This window comes from Rattus norvegicus, chromosome 15 (assembly GCF_036323735.1).
Source record: "Rattus norvegicus strain BN/NHsdMcwi chromosome 15, GRCr8, whole genome shotgun sequence".
Lineage (NCBI taxonomy): Eukaryota > Metazoa > Chordata > Mammalia > Rodentia > Muridae > Rattus > Rattus norvegicus.
Window position 1 is genome coordinate 22790036 of NC_086033.1, and position 22985 is coordinate 22813020.

General features: G+C 49.1%; 1 protein-coding gene across 7 annotated transcripts in view; it reads left to right on the forward strand.

Moving 5' to 3' along the window:
* The window catches only part of Samd4a (sterile alpha motif domain containing 4A), a 215673-nt gene that overhangs the window by 173836 nt on the left and 18852 nt on the right, over positions 1–22985 (forward strand). For 6 of the 7 annotated variants that reach the window (XM_039093258.2, XM_039093259.2, XM_063274206.1 and 3 more), the window contains 4 exon segments: positions 1175–1261; positions 8123–8435; positions 12942–13027; positions 19178–19296. In XM_039093258.2, coding sequence (XP_038949186.1) covers positions 1175–1261; positions 8123–8435; positions 12942–13027; positions 19178–19296 — 605 coding nt within the window. 7 annotated transcript variants of the gene reach the window in all.

The window sequence follows — 22985 nt, forward strand, 5'->3', positions numbered from 1 at the left end:
GAGTTAATATTTGTCCCACAGGAAGGAGAGATTGGAGCACGCGGGGCAGGGCCTGGCTGCCACATGGCTCCCCACCGATCTCGGCTTTTCCTGTTGCTTTATTCAGTACCCTCGGATCCCCTTTTGCAGGCCTGGCCAAATACCAGGACTGAGAGCAAGACAAAGCCCAGAGTCACTGCACACTCTCAGAGACTGAAAAGCACTAATTTCAACTCCCTAACATTTCTCCCACCACTTTCTGGATCTCGACCTCGGCTTCAGATCCCAGGGGTTGGCAGGAACTATTTCAAAGAGCAAACTGTGCTTAGGTCAAAGTTGAGAGAAAAATCCAAGTCATGAGTTGTTCAGATTTTTAAAGAGAGAGAGAGTCCTGCTAAGGAGGGTAGCGTTAGAGCCTGACATGAACTTTTCAAAAACTTTGAATTCACTGGGTCCCCAAAGTACAGCGAAACAGAAATACATCCCCGGTGTTTGCAGGGACGTCTCTTTCCCTGCCACCCTCTCCCCTTCACTGGTGACGGAAGAACTCTGGCATGGTTGCCAGGGAACAGAGATGGCTGGAGCTCTGCTCAGGAAAGGGGACCCTTGACTGGGAAGCGTTCAGTGACTATAATCAAGGACACTAAGGAAGTCCTCCCACTGGCTGCCAGTTTAAAAAATAAAAAGTCCACAACTCTGCATGTTTACCTGGAGTGAGGTAAATTCTACTTTTCATAATGGGAAGGAAAAGGAAGGTTGTAAAGGGACAGAACGTCCCTGTGTGGTGGTGCAGTACTGGGCTTCAAGTCCTTTGCCCTGAGAAAGCAAAGAACAATACTGCAGCCTCCAGGGAAACCAGGAGGGACTGAAGTAATACCGCCTGAGGACAGGAGTGTCCTGAACAAAACCAAAAAGGTCATTTATCGTGGTGAAGGCCAAGACATCTCACATTGGGTGGGATTATCAGCTGTTATGTAGCCCTGTGTCCTAAAGGTCACAGGCAAACTGGTAGCCAGACGGAGTCAGTATATTGACTAGGAAGGGGTTTCGGACAGTGGTAGCAACAAGAGAAAAATGCTCACCAGCCTGCGGGTGAGGGTGGAGGAGCAAAAGACTAAGCACAGCATAGCCTCTGAGTCTCTAAGCTGATTTCTGGACGTGATACACTCTAATCCATTGTTGCATCTGATTACAGAATGTTACCAAAGGGGCAAGACACAAAATCGTCATCAGCATTCAGAAGCTCAAAGAAAGACAGAACCTCCTGAAGTCTTTAGAAAGGGTAAGTGGTCAGTTGGCCCCGGGGGACATTTCCACCCTCTTTGTGAGAACACAGACTAAAAGGAGCACAATTTAGAGTGTCACTTACTAGATCGTAGGGTGCTTGTGTGACTTCTCTGTCTGTCAGAGAACAATGACCAACATGAAGGTTCCTGGTTACCCATCCTGATGACGTAATGAATTCATTCCTCTGGGTCCAAGCTGCTGCTGACCTACTGTGCCCCGCCTTGGGTGAGCTGAAGCCAGTGCTCCCTCTGCGCTGTCTGTCGCCTTGGCCTTGTAGGCAACTACAGAGTCTGGTGAGGTATCCTATACACAGTGACAGCAGACGCAGAACAGCACATGAAACACCAGTGTGCCTGTGCCTTCTGTCTACCCCCGGCGTCTGGTTTGGAGAAAGCCATCCAGGAGGAGCAAACATCAACAGTCATACTATAGGCTTCACGGGCGTGGGGGAGGGGATCGAAAAGTATTGGCACAGGCAGAGTTGGCCTCAGAGTTCAGTGGAACCTCAGGATCCGTCTCCATGACTCAGTTAGGAACTGCCACAAAAGTGCGTAACACCAAAAACAGCCCTCACCTGTGAATCCTGACCCCACCCAGCAGTGATGAGTGAATTATGGATCCCAAGTTCCTTTCTTTTTTTTTTTTTTCTTTTTTTCTTTTTTTTTTTTTTTTTTTTTTTTTGGAGCTGGGGACCGAACCCAGGGCCTTGCGCATGCTAGGCAAGTGCTCTACCACTGAGCTAAATCCCCAACCCCCCAAGTTCCTTTCTGCACCGATTTTCCTCATGGAAACAAAAAGACGCCTGCCTGCTAACAACAGTTCCGTGCTTGTGAATCTGACTGTGTCCTCTGGTATCCAGAGCAGTTTCTAGGTGCCTGGTGTCTCACTAGCCATCAGCACAAGCTGTAGACTGAGTTTGAGCCTCTTAGTAAACCCAGGGAACCTTCGGGAAGGGGCAGAGTACTGAATAAGGCATGGCTCCCACAAGTTCCTAAAGCAGGCATTTTAACGGAGTGGGGATGTTAAATTGTTCATGAAGATATACGTGTGCTTAATTTTATATGTATATGTTAAGTTGCATTTAATAAGTACCATAAGACATGTCATTTATACTCAGAAAATATACATATAGCATCAGGAAGATCTCTTTTTAAGTCTTTTCGGGCTCTGATTAAAGAGCGCCCCTAAACAAAGGGAATTACACATTACGCGTAAGCTCTCCACTTAAACCCGAGGTTTGGGTGCTGTTCTTAATTTTATGCTAACTCCTCTGCCGTGCAGCTTGCCTAGCGGAGTGATTACGGCTATTTTTAATCTAAGAAACTGTTCTCTTTTGGAGAACATTCAGAAGGCCAATTTACTCCGTGTCCATTGGAAACTACAGAAAGCGTTCTGAATGAAGATGATGTTGTAAGCCTGCTCCCTCTTGTTTCTGGAGCTTCCTTTAGGAATTCATTAATAGTCTCTGTGGATGAGAAAACACAGCTCCCTCTTGCCCTCATCCTTGAGCTCACATCCATGTATCTCCCATGTGTGTGTGTGGGGGGTGTGTGTGCGTGCATGTGTGTAGTGTGTGTGTGTGTGTGTGTGTGTGTGTGTGCATGTGCTTGTGTGTGTGGTAAGAGGGTCATGTTCTTTTGACTCGGCATCAGCTAAGTCAGGGATGTTCTGTGTTCTAGAGTTAAATCTATAGTTACATTGACTGTACAACAATGCTTCCACCATGGTTTCCTGAAATGGAAAAGATAAAAAGATGCCAAGTGCGTGCACAGTGGCTGCAACTGAGCAAGACAAGAACAAGCTCATTGTCTTTGACGTCCCAGAGAGAGGAAAGTCATGCCGTTGGACAGCTGCATTAAGCTCACCACGGGTCCTCATACGCTGAGCTTGGGGCTCTCCTTTGACACTACACATCCTCGAGGACTGAGCCCCAGCTCTTTCCTTCGATCTCCTGAAATCTTCCCAGGGGTTTTAGGGAGGGAGCTGTCACCTACTACGACTGGTGGCCCAGAGACTCAGCTAATGTCATTCTCCCAACCCCAGCTGACAGCACTGTTTAGAATGGTCATCACCATTCCCCTGCCTTCCTCTGGCATTCTTACCTCACATAGAATCCGCATTTCTAAGGAGATGGCTGGGACCCCGCCCGTCGCTAGTTCATAATTCCTAGAAGCTGCTGACTACGTGCTCCAAGCCCTTTCCGTTCAGTTACTGAATGCTTGCTGAACAGATGTTTGGATACACTTTGCCCATCCTTGCAGGATAACTGAGTGGTACGTGGTTCCTGGCCCTGGGTCTCTTGGACTGTGCACTGGGACAGAAAGATAAGGTAGCTGCTGAGCGCATAGCCCAGGGTGATGATGTCATCACCAATGAGAGAGAGAACGTCCCTAGTCGCCTGGGTAGAGGGTAGACTGGGGACAGTCAAAGAGACCACGGCTGTCATGCTGGGACTTTAAACCAAAACAGAGACAAAGAAAAAGGAAACTCAGAGCTCAGGTAGAGGGAGTCCAGCAGTTGTTAGAAGGTTCGGGTCATACGATCTGGCATTTGGGGACATATAAGTCATAGTACTTATTGGGGACCTGAAGAGGAAAGGAGTTGAGAGAGGCTTGGCTGTGAGCCCTGCCTCAAGGGACAGGAGAGGGAGCAGAGCAATCCCATTAAGTTCCCTGAATGACCCGTGTACTTCGAAGACCCAGCATTGCCCCTGCACTGGCGAGCAGCTGGGCACGTCGGCCATAGTGAGAGAAGGTCTCAGGAGAACAGTAGAGATCAGAAGCAGAAAGCCTGGCATCACCTCATGACTGTATGATGAGGCATAAACACGGAACCGTAGGCTTCGTGAGCTGTTGGAAAGGCAAGGGGAAAAAAGGAAATTCAGAATGGAAGAGATTTTTTAATATTAATATCTAGTAAGAAAATATCTCCATGTGCTTTTATACATTGACCCTTTTCAAAACATTCCCAGATTGTGAAACATATCCATTTTCTTAGCATGCAGCCTTGATGTTATCAAGTATCTAGGGAGACATATTTATGCACGTGTGCATCCACGCACACGCACACGCACGCGCACACACACACACACACACACCACACGTTCTATTTATTGCTATTCAAAGACAGAAAACTGCCTCTCGAGATGTCTATGCCTTTTCTCACATAATCTAGATCTTGGCCTTTTGAGGTTACGTCGGTGACCCTGTTTTTAGCAACTCCTGCAGAGAAATAGTAATCCAACTTGATAGCATTGAGTAGTAAGTATTTCTAGGTAATAATGCTGTATGCTAGCAAGACACATTAGGTGGATACAGCCAAGACAGGCTTTGTGCACACCATTGCATCTGGCCCTACAATAACCTCCTCACAAGGCAGGCAGGACCCTGATTTCTTATGAGAAAATGGAACTCAGAGGACCACCCCCTCACCAGCAAGTCACTTCATGGTTCATCTTCAAAATCACCTCCCTTTATCCCTTGGTACCCCTCCTTCCACCCCAATGTCCCTTGCACTGTTTGCTGGCCTTTACTATAAGTGCCACACACACACACACACACACACACACACACAGGAGGCAGGGAGAAGAGACAGACAGACAGACAGGTGGATAGACAGATGGACAGACAGAGACAGAGGAGAGATAGACAACAGAAGAGAGAGGAGAGAGATCATGAATTTGTAAGCCAGCAGGCCCACCTCTCTGTCCCCCAAATCCCTCATAGTATCTTGCCATATGGGTCTGAGGAGCCCTTAGCCTCTCAGGGCAGGGATAAGGACATGTTTTTCTATTCCCAGCCTAGAACCATGTCCAGCTGCTGTGGAGCTCAGCTGTAGACCGGTGGGAGAAGGAAGCAAGAGAGGGCAGATGTAGGTAGAGACAGGAACGCTTCAAATGACCACCACCTGGAGGGAAAGGATGCCCTGACATGTCGCATAGAATCGGGGAGCACTGTGATGCCCCAAGCTCTCTTTCTGATGGTTTACACCTTGGTATTATCCTAAGCCCAGGAAAGATACCAGTCTTCCTCCCTCTGGGGATTACAACTTATGAAACGAGCACTTTGCCAACTGGCCTCCTTGAAGGCCAGTGCTGGGTTGACATTACTATAATTTCTTTCCTGCTTGTCCCCGAGAGGTCTCTGAGGTGCCACCCATGGGCCCCACTTCCTGTCATTTGCTTTCCCACAAGTCCTTGCTTGGTGGCTCTGAGTCAGGGTCATTGACAGCATCCCTTTGCTTTTGTATTTATAATGTAGGGTTATATTTGGGGCAGGAAGGAGCAAGAGAGACTTGTCAGTGTGGAAAATTCATTCCCACAGGGTTAAGGAGAACACTAGACTGAGTTCCATTCAGACAGTCTCCTGGCCTGCCTGTCAACATGGCACTCATGTGAGATCTGGAATGTGAACTTGATGGTCACAGGGTACTGAGACAGGCTGTGCCACTAACTAGCCTGGAACTCACCAAACAGGCCAGGCTACCTAGCCAGTGAGCTACAAGCATCTACTTCTCTCTGTCCCTCAGCACTGGGACTACTGCTACACCTGACTTTTTATTTTTATTTATTTTTATTTTTGCTGTAACTTCTGGGGATTCCAACTGACAAAACAAGCATTTTACTGGCTGAGACATCTGAGGTATCTTTTCTTGGCATGGTCGCTCCGCCACCCTCGTAGGTTAACTAACATAGGAGCTAACCTTTGCGCTTATCTGTTTCCTGGCAAACAGTTTAGCTCTTAGTATAACCAAAATCTCCCTCACAAACCACGAAGTCCTGTTGTGTGGCATAAACCAAAAAGGGCTCTGGAGCAATTGACAGTCTCACCTGGGTGACACTGGCCACCGAGATGGCATGGCAAGGCCGCATGTGGCCCCTGGCTGGTCCCACCTGTCTCCCCCTCCCGCTATACAGAACCACATTTCTTTTCTCTCTGTTCCCTCCCTTTCTTCAGAGATGTGCTGGACAGGAGGGAAACACTTAGAGTAGAAGCACTTCTCGGGTGGCTGAGTCAGGAGAGGCAGTAGGTAGTCTTCGAATATGACTAATTTAGCTAGCTTGCCCTGCCCCTTTCTCAGATCAAGTCAAGGCCCAAAGTCAGAGATGCCAGTTCCACAGTGACCCCGGACTCCAAGGAAGTTGGGAGCAATGAAGAACACACATTGAGGACAGCTCAGCAGGTCACCCAGCTCCCCATACCACTGTGTTCCCAATCAAGGGGTCAGACTTTCTCCTGAAGCCCTCTCCTCAGAGGCAAATGGATGCCTTGCTCTAGGCGTCAGGGTACAAGATGGAGACTCAGGCTGAGGCGAGAAGATTTTGACTTCCAGGCCAACCCAATGCATGGAGGGAGAACTTGTATCCAAAACCTAAGAGTCAGAGAAGCAGAGGGAGTTAACTTTCTCTTCAACTGAGACTCTAATGGTGGCTCTGAGATGGGTTGGGATATTTCTAGGGCTAATTAGAATTTCACTCCCTTTATAAATAAGACTTGTGGCAACCAGATCAAATCACAATTCATGCCTCATTTCCACATGCACAGCCCACCCAAAGAGCAGCCTCCAGGCAGTTGAAAGAGTTTAGCTTGCCAATGTCCACTGCCTTTCAGAACTGAGACGCACCCCAAGCCTGTCCCCAGCAGCTTCCCTTTGTCCGCTCTCGGAAAAGGTTGTGGTTGGAAGTGCTCGAGCTCCTTACAACTGCAATCATTGACGCCATCAAGCCATTTTCTCGATACAAGAGGATCTTAGAAATGCTTTGGAATGTTGTATGTCAAGCTTTTAAAATTATGTTCTTGCTAATCTGGGCTCTTGGGGTATGAAGTGCTTTGTTTGTAATCGAGACCCTGATAGGCAGTGTTCCTTCTAGATCCCAGAGAGAATGAATCAGAGATGCATGGACATTGGCAAGGCATGGTGGTGGTACTGGGAGAGCTGTAGGCCTTGAGGGGCTCATCAGACCGCCCAGCTAGGACCCCAGCCACCTGGGCTTGTCCAACACCGTCATCCCTGCCAGAAATGCTTTCATTCCTTTTTCTAATAAGTAATGCCCAGAATATCAAAATATAGGCACTATATTTGTGAGTGTGTATGTGTGTATGTGCTCAAGTGTGCAGGTCGATCTGTGTGTGAGAGGGGCAGGGGAAGGGGGAGGGAAAGAGGAAGGGAGTGGGAGGGAAAAGGAAGAGAGAGAAGGAGAGAGGGGGTAGGGAAAGAGAAGTGGTGGTGGGGAGAGAGAGATGGGGAGAGAGAGAGAGAGAGAGAGAGAGAGAGAGAGAGAGAGAGAGAGAAGAGAAAAGAGAAGGGAGGGGAGAGGGAAAAAGGGACAGGGAGAGAGAGGTAGAGGGGGAGAGAGAGTGAGAGTGTGTGTAGACCAGAGGTTGACAGTCAATGTCAGTTGTCTTCTTCTATCACTGCCCCCCCTTTTTTTAAAAATGGGGTTCTCTCATGAGCCTGCAGCTAGCAGGCTCTGCTAGGCCAGCTGATTAGGGAACCCGTCTCTCACCGGCACTGGGGTTAAGGTGGGCATTGCTGGGTCCAGTTTTACTTGGGGACTGGGATCTGAATTCAGATACTCGTTCCTACACCACAGACACATTAACAGCTGAGGCATCTGCCCAGCCTTAGACATGTATGTACACACAATTATCTATCCATCAGTTCTGTTATACATTAAACATGTAAAACCATCTATCCCCTATTAATCGGTTCCCTGAGCTTTTATTTATAATAAAGTCCAGTTACCCTGTCCTTTCCTGTCCTGTCTTGGAGCAGCTCTGGGAGCAGAAGGCAGAGAGAAGGGCCTGGAGGGAGGCAGTTGCCCTAATCTCACAGAAGTCCCCTCTCTCTAACCCAGGACATCATCGAAGGAGGCAGCCTGCGCATCCCCCTCCAGGAGCTGCATCAGATGATCCTGACGCCCATCAAGGCCTACAGCTCTCCCAGTACCACCCCTGAGGTGCGACGCCGGGAGCCCTTGCTGATGGAGAGCCCGAGTCCTGACTGCAAAGACAGTGCTGCTACAGTCACCAGCGCCACAGCCAGTGCCTCAGCCGGTGCCAGCGGTGGGCTGCAACCACCCCAGCTAAGCAGCTGCGACGGGGAGCTGGCTGTCGCCCCTCTGCCGGAGGGGGATCTCCCGGGACAGTTCACCCGAGTCATGGGGAAAGGTACTGTTCTCTCAGGGAGCCCTAGCCAGAGAGAGCCGAGAGTCCTGAGGGCTGCAATGAGGTGGGGGAACGTTGAATGCGCTTCTGTAACCAGTAGGTGGCGTTAGCACCCCTACAAAAACAAAAGGTTTGCGCATTGGAGGTCTCAGCTCCAAGTCTGTGGACCACTCTAGGCATGCTGGGCCTTTCCAGTACTGGCTCTATTGGGCCTTGAACCTTCGGAGACAACAAAGTGGGACAGGCACTTTCGGAAAAAAGATGCTTCAAAGTACAAAACCGTTGCTCGACCAGTGGCCCCTCCCCCAAAGCACAGTGACTTGGAACTGGGGAAGCCCCAGGCTTGGGTCTAAAGCCCAGAGAGCGCTACCTGCTGGGCCCCTAGTCCCTGTGCTTCCTGGCCACTTACTAATTCAACAGAGACTGGGCCTGCCTTGGACAACTCACAGTACAAAGCTCTTCTATTCAGGCCCCTAGGTTTACACCCTCCTTTCACCTTTGGTCCGCCTCACAGGATGCTCTGGTGGTCTTAGGCTGTTGGCTTGTGGTTGCTTAATAATTCTTGTGCACCAGAGGCTGTTACATCCATGGTTTACCTAGGTGACTTAGGTGAGCCCCGAATACCCGGCTTTACAGAACAGGAATCCAGGATGAGATAAGCCGTCCACCAAAATGTATGCAGTTCCTGGCAGAGTTGGGATCTCAAACCTCAGCTTCTCCACCTCCCACCCATGGTTACCTGGAGACCTTCTTGGTACCCCAAAGACCACAGCTGAGTTCCATGAGATGCCTCCCCTTTACCGTGTTGATAGACCTCAACCCCAAAGAATCGCCACCCCTATTCTATACTGCACACAGACTGACTGAATCCCCAGACACATGAGCATCCATCCTTGCCAGTGAGTGCACATATGTTCCCTGTGAAGCCAGGGCCCTACTAGCCTGAGAGAGCCTTAGAGTTACATCCTGCGTGGGTGCAGGACAATGGTCTCTAGGCCCAGCTTACTCAAGCAACGCACGGCACACCCTGCGTATGTACATGTGACAGCTTGGGCTGAAGCTCTCCTCCCCCCCTCCAGTCTTTTCACCTTTGCTCTACTTCCTAACCCTCCGAATGGCAGCCAAGTCTCCCCACAGGTGAGAGAGTCAGCAGGTCCTCGGGGCTGCATGAGGAGCCCTTCTCCTGCTCCTTGCAGCCCCTTCTTCCCCTTGTCTTAACCCAGTTCATACTTCATTGCAGCCATCTGCCTGCTTGGCCTAGCCCCATTCATTAGCCTAAGGCTAGTGGGCCACATTTAATAGTCACAGGGTACTCAGGACTCGGTGCCCTGGTACACGAGGTGAGAGGTGGTGCTCACACACATAGCCTAAGGCTGAATTGTGAGCACAGGTGGAACAGAGCTAAGTGGACCCTGTGTGCCACACCACCTTCCTGCCTGCACTACCCTCAGCCTTCCCTACAGTTAGACCTTTATGGCCACGTTTGGAAAATGCACCACCTCTGAATAAATTGTGCCCCCAACATCCTTCACAAGACATTCTGATTATTAAAAGAAAAAGTAGTAAATATGAGTCCTTTTCCTTTAAGAAAGAGGGAGCCATGTTTTGTCCTTGAAAGAGCTAAATTCTCGCCCACAGAAGTGGACCTGTGCCTTGTAAATAGTGAGGGGCTCCGCTCTGGTACAAGTCTTCCACAGAGATCTAAATCTGCTGAACTTTGGCACAGAGCGACTTGCAGCTTCCCTGGCAGCGGCGAGGGGGAGCTGGTGTTCAGAACAGGCGCTCCATACCCATCCCTGTATGTAGGGGATCAAGGGGGAGCTCAGTCTAGGGAGATAGCAATCCTTAGCACCACCTCAGTTTAAACTGTAACTACTGTGTGAGAAGCCACAACCCCCGGGGACACGATACACCATATAAAACAGTGGAAAGTGAAAACCAGTGACCTCCTTCGTGCTCTCACCGAACCCGACATCTCCTCTCTTGGGATGGCTACTATTGCATGTGGGGTTGCCCTTTCAAAGCCTTCATCCTCATGCACGTATGCATGACTCTCTGTTCTTACACAGGTTTTAAGATCCTTTCATATTTATTTCCATAAACATTGCGTATTTGCATATCCATGTCAACACAAAAAGCACCATTCTTTAAGGTCGAATACCGATCAGGTGTGTGTGTGTGTGTGTGTGTGTGTGTGTGTGTGAGAGAGAGAGAGAGAGAGAGAGAGAGAGAGAGAGAGAATGTGAGAGAGAGTGTGTGTGTGTGTGAATGTGTGTGTGAGAGTGTGTGTGTGTGAATGTGTTTGTGTGTGTGTGTGAGTGTGTGTATGAGTGTTCAATGTGTATGTATGTGTATCTGTGTGTGAGTGTGTGTGAGAGTGTGTGTGTGAGAGTGTGTGTGAGTGTGTGTGTGAATGTGTGTGAGTGTGTGTGTGAATGTGTGCGAGTGTGTGTGAATGTGTGTGTGTGAGATAGAGTGTGTGTGTGAATGTGTTTGTGTGAGTGTGTGTGTGTAGAGTGTATGAGTGTTCAATGTGTATGTATGTGTATGTGTGTGAGAGTGTTTGAGTGTGTGTGAGTGTGTGTGTGTGAATGTGTTTGTGTGAGTGTGTGTGTGAGAGTGTGTGTATGAGTGTTCAATGTGTATGTATGTGTATGTGTGTGAGAGTGTGTGAGTGTGTGTGAGAGTGTGTGTGTGAATGTGTTTGTGTGAGTGTGTGTGTGTGAGAGTGTGTGTATGAGTGTTCAATGTGTATGTATGTGTATCTGTGTGTGTGTGTGAGAGTGTGTGTGAGAATGTGTGTGAGTGTGTGTGTGAATGTGTGTGAGTGTGTGTGTGAATGTGTGCGAGTGTGTGTGAATGTGTGTGTGAGAGAGTGTGTGTGTGAATGTGTTTGTGTGAGTGTGTGTGTGTAGAGTGTGTGTATGAGTGTTCAATGTGTATGTATGTGTATGTGTGTGAGAGTGTGTGTGTGAGTGTGTGTGAGTGTGTGAGAGTGTGTGAGTGTGTGTGAGAGTGTGTATGTATGAGTGTGTGTGAATGTGTGTGAGTGTGTGTGTATATGTGTGTGAGAGTGTGTTGTGAGAGTGTGTTGTGAGAGTGTGTGTGAGTGTGTGTGAGAGTGTGTGTGAGTGTGTATGTGTGTGAGAGTGTGTATATGTGAGTGTGAGTGTATGTGAATGTGTGTGTGAGTGTGTGTGTTGAGTGTGTATGTGTGAGTGTGTATGTGTGTGAGAGTGTGTATATGTGAGTGTGTGTGTGTTGAGTGTGTATGTGTGTATATGTGTGTGTGTATGTGTGTATGTGAGTGTGTGTGAGAGAGTGTGTGTGTGTGTGTGAGAGAGTGTGTGTGAGAGTGTGTGTGTGTGTGTGTGTGAGAGAGAGAGAGAGAGAGAGAGAGAGAGAGAGAGTGTGTGTGTGTGTTATTTAACATTTATATGTACAACTTACTTACCACGGTCCCCATGGGTAGGCACTGAAGCCATTTCCATGGTGGTTTACAAACGCTGTTATTCTGGGAGCTGTGGGTGGGCATAGCACTGAATTGATGGGCATTTATGTCAGCATCCTGACATGGGATGAGAAAAAGACTCAAATATGATCCCCAGCATGTGAGATGGCTGTGCTTTGAATGACAGATACCCAACTCTCTGACTCCTTTTGCAAGTCGCCTTCATGGTAAGGGCAGAGCGGGCCATGAACATGGCCATAAAAACTGTAGTATGTTGCAGGGCAGTGACAGTGCGTGCCTTTAATCCCAGCAGTGGGGAGGCAGAAGCAAGCAGATCTCTTGAGTTCAAGGCTGCCCCTAGTTTACAGAATGAGTTTCAGAACAGCCAGGACTACACAGAGAAAGTGCGTCAAAAATTAAAAAAAAAAGTGTTGGGGGAAACCTGGTACATACGTGTCCTCTACCCACAGAGGAACAGTGCCCCTTCTTTTCTGGCACATGCTTGAGTGTGTAGGTGAAGGCGTGTGTGGATAAATGTGTATCACATTGAGAAAATAAGCCTGCAGATGACTGAGTGGCAGATTTCTTGTGCTCCATGCACGCCTACATGCATCCCAGCCAAAATGTAGCTCCAGTCTCGTTCCTCAACACACACAAACAGCACTGCCTTCCCACCTGCTTGAGGGGTGTGTGCTTCATTCATAAAACGGGGTTGCTCCCCCACCGAGGGCTCAGGAGGCTTTTGACACTCCCTAGCTCGCTCGGTGCCACCTGCAGACACAGAGCCCAAGAGCCCTGTTTCTCCTCTCACAGAGCGTCTGTCTGCAGGCCTGTGTCTGAGGGCTTAATATAGAATGCTGTGACAGGAACAAACCCAAGGAGTTTCTGGAGGTGAGGGCTCCTGTGGCAGTTGAGCATTTGACTTCAGTGGAATGATGATCCTCCCCAGTGCTTTCTGTGAGCCTTACGAAACGTCACAGGCCATGGTCCTGAAAGAGACAGAGCCCAGAGGCTGGAGGAGTATGCGGTGTTCTGATTCATATCTTCTTACTTCACAGTGTGCACACAGCTCTTGGTCTCCAGACCCGACGAGGAAAATATAAGCTCCTATCTACAGCTCTTAGACAAGTGTCTCGTTCACGAGGTGAGTAGCAGCTGATTTAAACCTGTTCCTCTCTCACTGCTAAGAAACGCTGCTCAGAGTTTCTGTGAGGCGATCGCTTTGGTCTCTGGCAACTTGTTTCTGACGGGTATGTGGCCTTTAGTAACGGCTTCGACAGAACTGGGCTGTGGCCACCTCTCTGACTAAGACTCCAAATAGGTGTCCCCTTGACATCAGAATTCACCAGACAACAGAACGCTGATGTCATAGGGTGCCTGGGAAGAACTTTGGGCCCCAGAAGAATCCAGGTGACCCGATCTGGGCTAACACTTGGAACTGCTACCCAGCTTTAGGTGAAGTCTTCATAACACTGCGTGATCAGACATTGTGTCTTGTAGTGTAGAGAAACTGGGAGAGAGAGGGAGAGAGTATGTACCAAAGAAAGAATCATGGATGCTGCTGGCTGCTGGACTGTTTGGATTTGAAGCTGTTATAGAACTTATCTTTGCCATCTGACCTTTGGAAGGAGGCTGAGGCAGGTAGACTGCAGACTCTCTGAGTGCAATCTTCATGTAAAAGCTGTAACACTCCTGGGCATGACTAGGTTGGTGGGTATTCCTTGGCAATACACAGGGAGCGGAGCCGGGGACTCAGGCCCAAGTAATCAGTGGCTCTGTGGGTGTCCTGTCCTGATGAGTCATACTATAAGATCTAAATTTGGGAAAACATGGGGCCAGATAAATATGGAGTGAAGTCTTCTGTGGGCTTTTGATGTCAGGGTCAAATGGCTAGACCCTCTCACGTTTACTTGTTGGCAGTCAGAACCCTAAGAGCTGAGTGGACCCTGGAGACAGTAGGTGGCCAGCATGGAGGCCTGGCTCTGCCTTTCCATTCAGTCTCCCAGTGGCCCAGGCATCTCTTGTCATTCCTAGAGCCTTCCTTCTTGCAGTCTGACGCTCTCCACCTAGCTTATCCTCTTCACATTCTCCTGGGGCGCCACCCCGACAATCATTCTCTGCTTCTCGAGACTCTCATCTTGATGGTGTCTTCTCTGCACAGCACGGACTCATGTAGCCCATCAGCCCAGCCAGAGCTCTCTGCCACTGTGAGCGCAGCAATCAACCGTCTAGGTCATGAGCTCAGTCATGCCGCCCCCTGAAATAGTTTACTCCAAAGTCCTAGACGTTCAGCTGAGCAGAAACAAATATTTCTCAACTCCCAAGAACATTGTTAGGCCTCGCCTCACAATGACTGAAGGCTTTCCCTACCTGTTTATTTCAGTAAAGGACAAGACCATGCCCTGGGAGTCCCAACTGACCCTTTGCTGGTTGCAGTCCTGACGTTACACTTGGTTTTGTCTTGGGAAAATAGAAGAAAAGGCAAGAATTCTGTATACTTTTAGGGAGCTGCTAGGCCCTGCCCCTGGGCTGAGAGGCTTACATTATGAGGGCACTGGGGAGGATAAATGGAAAATATGTGTATAAGCTTCTCTTCTCTTCCCGGGATCAAATCCCTAAACAAAGGTGACCTTCAAGAAGAAATGTCTTTGTTTCCACATGGGAAAGGTCTGTGAGGCAAGAGCAGCTTCTTCTAGTGGAGGCAAGGAACCTGAGGTTTTCCATTTCTATCTCAGCACTACACCAGCAAGCCCCAGGGGGATGCTGGGTGAGAACCAGGATGGGTCTATAACCCATAAAGCCTGCCCTCCCTTCTACCACTGAGGCCATGCCTTCTAAACAGTCTACAACCTTTCGGAACGCGCCACAGCTGCAACTAGGAGTTCATGAGCTCGTGGGGACATTTTCTACAGAGGTTCCCTCCCATGGTGCCTCGGAGCCTGAAGATGGAATGGTGGGCGTCTAAGCTAGAGCTGGAACTCAGGGCACTTCCTCTCCAGCGGGACTAGAAAGGACTGTCTCGAAGCTGAGGCCAGAAGTCCAGCTGTGGCTGTGTGGTCCAGGTTTGACTTCTGAAGCTGGGGAAGCATCTTGGGGCTTAAGAACAGTTGCTCCTCCTGCAGAGGGTCTGAGCTTGGTTGCCATTACTCACATTAGGTGACTTGCAACTACCTGTGATCTTAATTCCAGGGGACCTGACTTATACACCTTCTCCAGGCCTCCATGGGCACCCACACAAATGGGTGCATGCTAACATGCAGGATTCACACAGGCATACACACACACACACACGCATGCACACACACATACTCACACATACACATAAGCACACACACTCGCACACACACGCATGCACACACACGCATGCACACACATGCATGCACACACACATACACACACACAGGCACACACACACGCACACACACATACACACACATGCACACACGCACACAGACATACTCACACACACATACACACACACAGGCGTGCGCACACGTACACACACACACATACACGCACACACACAAATAAAAACAAAAATCTTTAAGGAAAAAACAAGGCACAATTGCTGAGGATACAGGTGTTGAGGTGGACTCGAGGCTCTGCCCTGGGGGAGGGCCCTTGTGAGTGGGCTGGGGTAAGTGGGTCAGGAAAAGAGCTGTGCTCTGTAAAAGCACACAGGGGACTTGTCTCCATCCCCGTGCCCACTCTTAGCCCTGAGGCTTTCAGACTTGAGAGGAAAAGACGGTTTTCACTTCAGCTCAAGTCTTTTGAACCCATAGACCAAATAACGAGTCCAGCTGCCTCCATGGAACTGTGCACAAGCCTCCTGGTTGGTCTAACCTGGCCTTGAAGCATCACCCTGACCCCTCCCCCACCCCATGTGCCCTCCCCTGACCTTTGTCTCTGGCAGCCCCAAGTACTGAGCGGAGAGAGAATGCCGTGCCATCCCATCTTCCGTTTACTGAAGAACGCTCCCTACGCAGGCTAGACGGGCCTCAGGGCAGGTCTTTCCGCCTGAACTCGTATCAGATAGAGGGGTCCGCACCCTGCTGTGGAAGGAAAAGTGTTGCTTGGGGCTTTGATTGCTGCCTAGCTAATTCTCCACAGCCAAGGAGTCCATGTTGGTACCACACACTTGTCTTTCGAGGCTAGTACACAGGGCGGGAACGACAAGGCCTAGACCCAAGCCTCAGACAGGGGCCCTTCTCACAGCGAGACCTCCTGTTCCCCAGCAGGCTTGAATCGGGAGCTGTTCACTAAACGGGGACACCTCCCTTCTGAAGGAGAAAGGCCTCCTTCAGACTCCTCCCTAAGGTAGAAGGGTGAAGAAATGGAGGTTCTGAGTTTTGCCTGTGATGCCAATTCACTTTGGTTCCTGAATCATCAGACCAGGCTTCTCCCCTTCACTCTCCTCATATGGTTTGGGGGCAATGGGCTCTCTTCTCTTTGCAGACTTTGCACTCAATGTGTAAACTACAGGACCAAGGGAGGCCATGTCTCTCCAGACAAGCGGATTGTTCTGGGCCTGGTGGTGTCCTGGGCCTGGTGGTGTCCTGGGCCTGGTGGGGCAGAAGCCTTGAGCTGGGTGAATGGTAGCATCTGGGAAATCAGGAGGCCTCAAATCTTCCTTCCCTGCTCTGAGCATTGGGCTGACAGGAGAGGAGGTTGAAATGAGACGGCAGCCATTGGAAGGTCCCCTACAATGGAATGCTAGAGACAGAACTCCATTTCAGAGGCCCCTGGAGCCAAGTGTGACAGAACTTCAGCTCGCTTGCTAAATGCCTCCCAGCTGGGAAGAACTCACTGAGCACCCATCACAGGCCATGGTGATGTCCTGAGGATGAGGGTGTCCACACTGTACCTATGCCGAGTGCCACCATAGGCGATGCCATCTTTGTAATGGTGTCCTTGGGAGGACATCTAACCTCTCACTCCTTTGTGACCTGGATAGTTGTTCTTCAAGCTCACTGCAGCTAGATCTTGTGGTTCGAAGACCCTGAAGCCATTTGATTCGTGCTACTATTGGAGCCAAAGGTTGTCGCTGAAGAACTCACAGAGACCACCCCATAGGGTGCATCTACCCTATAGGTGTAGCCGAAGCCACCTAATTAGGACATTGGAGAGCAGCATGTGCAGACCTGTTTAAGTGAATCTTCAGTATCTACTCCCAACGCATTTCACCCTCACAGGCCCCTTTTGAGTTGACCCTCAATTTCCAAAAAAGTACACCAACTCTTCAGTTGAGGTTGTGTGAGTGGATTCATGGATTCCAGCCTTTCTGTGCCCACCGGGCTGAGTCACCATCCCCAAGGCCTCTCAGCCAGCACAACTGTGTCTTGTGTCCTCAGCATTTAGCTGGACCAGCTAATCCAAATCAGAGAGTCCATGTCCTGTCTTTATAAATGCAACGTCAGTGTCAGCCTTGTGCCCAGTCATAAGCATCAATGAGCATTCAATGATCATCGCCTACAAAGGAGAAGGACCATGGAGAGGGGCCCCATGCTGGCTTTCCAGTCATCAGAACACAGCCACAGGGACCCAACCATGTCCTTTAGTTAAGCAGCTCTTCTTGAAGATCCTCAGTTCTGAGGAGAGTGTTTGCATGGCTAAGTGGTATCCTTTTGCTTTTATCCACAAAGTTCTTCAGGAGTTACATCCTTAAAAGATTAAGCATCCCCAGGAGAAAATTAAGCTGTCTCTCTCTTTTTTTTAATCGTCAAGAAACCTGTTTTCTTTATAGCAAGCAAGCACTTAGTCTGTTACTCTAAGTAATACTTTGTTACTACTTAGAGGATTCCATGCCTTTTTGTCAAAATCACTTGGGAATGTTTTCTGTCAGTGCTACTGCTAACCAATCTAACTAGACGGTTTTCCCACACTCTATGTTCCAAACCTCAGCTCAGGAACTTGTTTGGGGACTCATATACGGCTTGTAACCCCTACCTGCTGGGACACCATGAATCCACAGTGCTTGACCTGCACAATTTTAACAGGATACTTTCTATAAACTGCCTCCTGGAAACCTAGATTATTCAGTCATGCTTCCGAGTATTGGAGGGGGACCCCTGTCACCTACATCCAATGTTTTCCTTGGATGATTTTTGATGTATTTGAATTTGAAAGTCCATGCATTAGGCACTTGGGACCCTAGGCTATGGTGAGCGCAAAGACTATACATCATAGTGAGCATAATATAGATGTGTGCTCTGTGCTCTAGATTGTATAGGTGAGTGCTATAGACTGCATAGGTATGAGCTACAGACTGCATAGGTGCGTGCTATAGATTGTATAGGTGTGTGCTATAGATTACATAGGTATGAGTTATAGACTGCATAGGTGTATGTTCTAGATTGTATGGGTGAGTGCTATAGACTGCATAGGTGTGTGCTATAGACTGCATAGGTGTGTGGTATAGGCTGCATAGGTGTGTGCTCTAGATTGTATAGGTGTGTGCTCTAGATTGTATAGGTGTGTGCTCTAGATTGTATAGGTGTGTGCTATAGGCTACATAGGTGAATGCTCTAGACTGCATAGGTATGAGCTATAGACTGCATAGGTGTATGTTATAGACTGCATAGGGGAGTGCTATAGGCTAAAGATGAGATAGATATGTGTTATAGACACTAGGAAAAATGTCTACCTACACTCCAATATTACCAGAAGGCTTGAGAAAGCATCAGGCCTACCTTCTTCCCTCAACTACAGGCAAGGTTAAGGTCAGGGCTGGTATACATGGGCGGGGAGTGGGGGTGATGGTTCAGTTCATAAGGCACAAGGCTGTTTAACTAAAGATCTCTCAGGGGAAAAGCCCTAAGCTGCAGAATGTTGCCGTTCTCCGTGGCCCTGCAGCCCACTCCAGAGTGGACCACACACCATCAGGCAGATTGATTTTTGGACTGGCTTAGAGTCTCCATTGATTATGAAAATGTGGGGGGTCTGCAAAGCTAGAATATCTTAACAATCGATTGTGCTGCTCATCCTCAGTTAACAAATAGGGTGCAGGAAGGAGTCAGCCAAGGGGAAGACAGGTGTGAGCCTTATGGAAATACAGCCAAGAAACCAAGGTTGTCAAAAGCTTATTGCCTGAACCAGGTGCTCCCGGTGCCAGATTTCTCGAATCTTCAGCACAGATGGATCCAATTTAAGCTGACTGCTGTCTGGACCAGGTTGGAAGCAGGTGGGGGGAAAAGGCTACTGTAGAGACATTGGCGTTTTCCTTTATTCATTCTATGTTTTTCCCTTCTAACGCCAGGCTGCGTCACCCATTTAAAAGTCCTGTTTGTTTTCGCAGGCATTTACAGAGACACAGAAAAAAAGATTGTTGTCATGGAAACAGCAGGTGCAGAAGCTCTTTCGGTCTTTCCCTCGGAAAACCCTTCTAGACATATCAGGATATCGACAGCAACGAAAGTACGTTGGGATTTTGTTCTTTGTAATACACGGTGGCTCCCTGTACCTTGCTGCCTGCCTCAGTTCTAGGCGGGAGTATAGCAGGGCATCACTCCTCCTTCATGAGGACACCCTGTGGAGAGTTCCAGATCACACTGCCTTAAACAGGCTGTGTTGGGAGAAAGGCTGGTAGGAAGAGCATTGCCACAGGAAGAGCTGAATCAGAACAGCTGTACCTCGATGTTCATGGTCAGAATGGTGATACTGGTCTAGATGGGAGAAGCATGAGCTCATGATGTAATGGATGCCAGCAAAACTCAGGGGCTCTGAGAGGACCTGAGCGGGCTCTTCTATCAGTACCTTAAGTGGTAGTGTAATGCCTTTCTCCCTTCTAGCTGCAGACAAGCTAATTATAGTTGGTGGCAGGGTGAACAGCCCAGTGCTTGTCTATTTTGGTCTGAGCTGCAGTCTAATAGCGGGGCAGGACCATTCTTGATTTTTTTTTCATCGTAGCTCAGCTCCTTGGATGCCGTCAAAAACCAGCCTGGTCACACTTGAGAACGTGTCACCTTAACGTGGCTGGGGCATGGGAAGTCTGAAGTGAAGGTTACGTTGTTGTCGTAGAAATGTCGGACGGGGGGGGGGGGCGGGGGGCTGGCTCAAGCACGAGAGGATTGGAGAATGTGATCATGCCCATATCCTACAGAGAACCGCCATTTTGTTACATCCCCAAACGTAAACAGATTAAATATTCATTTCTCCCCTGCACCTAACAGGTTCCGAAATTCATTTCTTAGTGCCTGTCCGGAAGCTGTGCTGTTAAATTGGGGGTGGGGGTGGGGGCTCATTTGCATAAGTATGCCTTACCGCTTGAAGGAAATAAGGCCAGCTGGAGTTTGTGAAATGTGACAGATTTACTTAAAAATTAAGATGCTATCACATTCTACTACGAGGCACTGTTATTTATTATGCAAACATTTAGTTAGCCCAGTGGTTTCTGAGCACTAAAAATATATTCGTTCATTCCAGCTTCACAACAGCCCTATGAAGCAGAATTGCTATTATTAACCTTAGTTTACAGATAAATGGATAGGCAGAGGCGCCCAGGACGTGGAGCAAGCTAGCCAGTGTTGGGCACCAAATCAGCGCTCCTCACCACCGCAGAGCCAGGCGACCGCTCTGGTCGCAGCCTGATGTATAGAGAGGATAGGCCTACTCCGATGGGCTGCAGGTCAGTTTTGCATCAGCTGCCTGGATGCAAAACAAGACCCGCTCCTCAACTGCCTTGGGCTGCCACTGCCACCAAGCTCTCCCATTTCTGTGGGTGATAAATACTCCCACTCCCAGGCGAGGTGGTCTCCAGATCCAGTTGCCCTACCAGACAGACCCTAGAGGAAGTCATTCTGAAGTAGAAATTGAAGATATGGCTTTTAAGCTCCTCTCACCAGCAGCTCATCCCCTGCCTCTGTCTGCCTTGTGGGAGAAGCCTGATCAGGGCTTGAGCCTTTACAGACTTATCAGCCCATGCTAGCTAGGTCGGGGCTAGCCTGAGGTCTGCCACATCTGAGTCTTTTTATTGACTAGATAAGAATGAATTCATCGACCAGTTATGGATGTGCAAAAAGGTGGTGCCAAACCCATGAAACACATTCTGTTCCCTGCACCACCTCGGGGATATTTTTACACTGTTAATTTGTTTTTGAAAAACAGTTTCTCCCATACAAGAGTAACCGCAGGCAAGCCCCTGCTTTAAATTATCTCTCAAATCCCAAATTAATTGCTTCTTACTAATGTTATTTTTATCAAAGACTTTCCATGCGTTTCAAGGAAAGGAAATCAGTTAGACTCATAAAGGGGAGAAGGTGAGGCATCCGGGGCTCGGGGGAGGGGGAGGGGAGCGGGTCTGAGGATGGGAGCTTCATTTGCTCTTTGGTTTTCCTTGGGAAGCAGAGCAATCTCCTTCCTTAAGCTGAGCGCTCCTAACTGACCTCAGAGTTCACTCCAGCTCCCAGCAGCAGCAGCAACTCTCTTGCCAAACCTGGCTTTGTAAAAGTAACCTTTTCAGGACCCCACAGCAGGACTCCACCACCAGGAAAAAGATGGCCTCTTAAATTCTGCCTCCACTGTGCTGTAACCACCACCACCCCAGACCCTGGAATATTCTGGGCTTTCCTCCCTTCTCCCAAACAGCTGAGTTAGGAATCTCAAGCTTCTCCATTCTTCAATGGCTGCCCCTAACAGAGCCCCTCTGCCCTTTATGTAGCTAGGAAATACAGTCTTGATCCAGGTCTGATTTTCTGGGTAGTCCCAGACACTTGGGTGGCTGAGACAGGATAGTTTGAGGCTAGCTTTCGTTACCTAGTGAGACCCTGTCTCAGAAAATTTTTTTACAAGCTACATTGTTGCTTTCGTGGAAGAACAAATCATTTTAGCACGACATTCATCCACTACTGTTTTGCCTTCTAAAAATCCAGCCAAAGAGGGAAGTGAGAAAAATCTATTCACACTAAATAAGGGGTTGGGGAGTCTTAGCAGATACTGATCGTCTATCTGCCAGGAGGCCCAAATTCTGACTTCCGAAGCCCGAGGACCAGTTCTTAACAGCTGAGAGCCGGAATCCCTACCTGCTGCTACTTTTTCAAGTTACCTCCCTGGCGTCTCTGGTTGCATGGAAGCACTCTTAGCTCGCCTCACCCTGATTTTCAGTCTTCAGTGAGGAAAGGGGAGATGAGATTAAACAAAGAGACCAAGAAGCCAAGAGAAGAAGAACCTCCTCTTCAGAATGGAATCTAGAACACCTTTCTTGGCCACAAAAGCCTGGAAGAAGATAGACTCCCTGGATTCCTTTCCTGAACCTTCTCTCCCTAAGAAATTTAGAAACTCTGGGAGTTTTTACACTGCCACCTCAAGCACCACCTCCCCCACACCCACACACAACCGGCTCTGGCTCAGGAAGTGACTGCTGTGAAGGGCCCCCTGGACCTCCACCGGCTAAGCTAAGTCAGCTCATCGACAGGGGCTCCTCACAAGCTTAGAGAAAACTCCCCAGCTTGGCAACCAAGCGACCCTGCTCCATCTAGTGGCCGTTGCCTGCAACGCATGTCCTCTCCACGCTCCCGAATAACTAAAGCTCCCTGACTCCCTTGGAAAGAATGCGCCGGTTCCTGAAGCCTCCCAGAAGCCCGGGGCTGGTGGAGGCTTCTCCGCTGAGCTCATCTGACCCCACTGGGAGCAGTCTCCTGTGTGGACCTGAAAAGCGAAGTCTTGCCAGCCCTGGTGAGGCCCGCCCTGCAGGAAAGGTCTGGGGAACGATGAGACCGGACTATCCTGGGTGTGTGTGAGTCAGCCACACACACCAGTGGCCTCTCATTTGGAGAAATATCACAATGGCCCACTTTCAAACAGCATATACTGTGCAAAACGCTGTCTCCTTGCCTCGGGGCTGGGCCTTAGGGGCTGAGGAAGACACACGCAGTCCTTTCTTACAGAGCTCATATTTCAATCGGGCCCTCCATCCAAGACTGCTCACCGACAACCTGATAAGAAATGAACCATGCTATAGGGGAAGAAGGAGAAGATTACAAACGGAATCAGATCCCATTCTGATACTGATTCGACTATTTTTGCTTTGTGGCTTCTTGAAAGGCGCCATGCCCTCATGCACAGACCCACAGGTTGGCTGAGACAAGAATAGGAGAACGCAGGAGAAT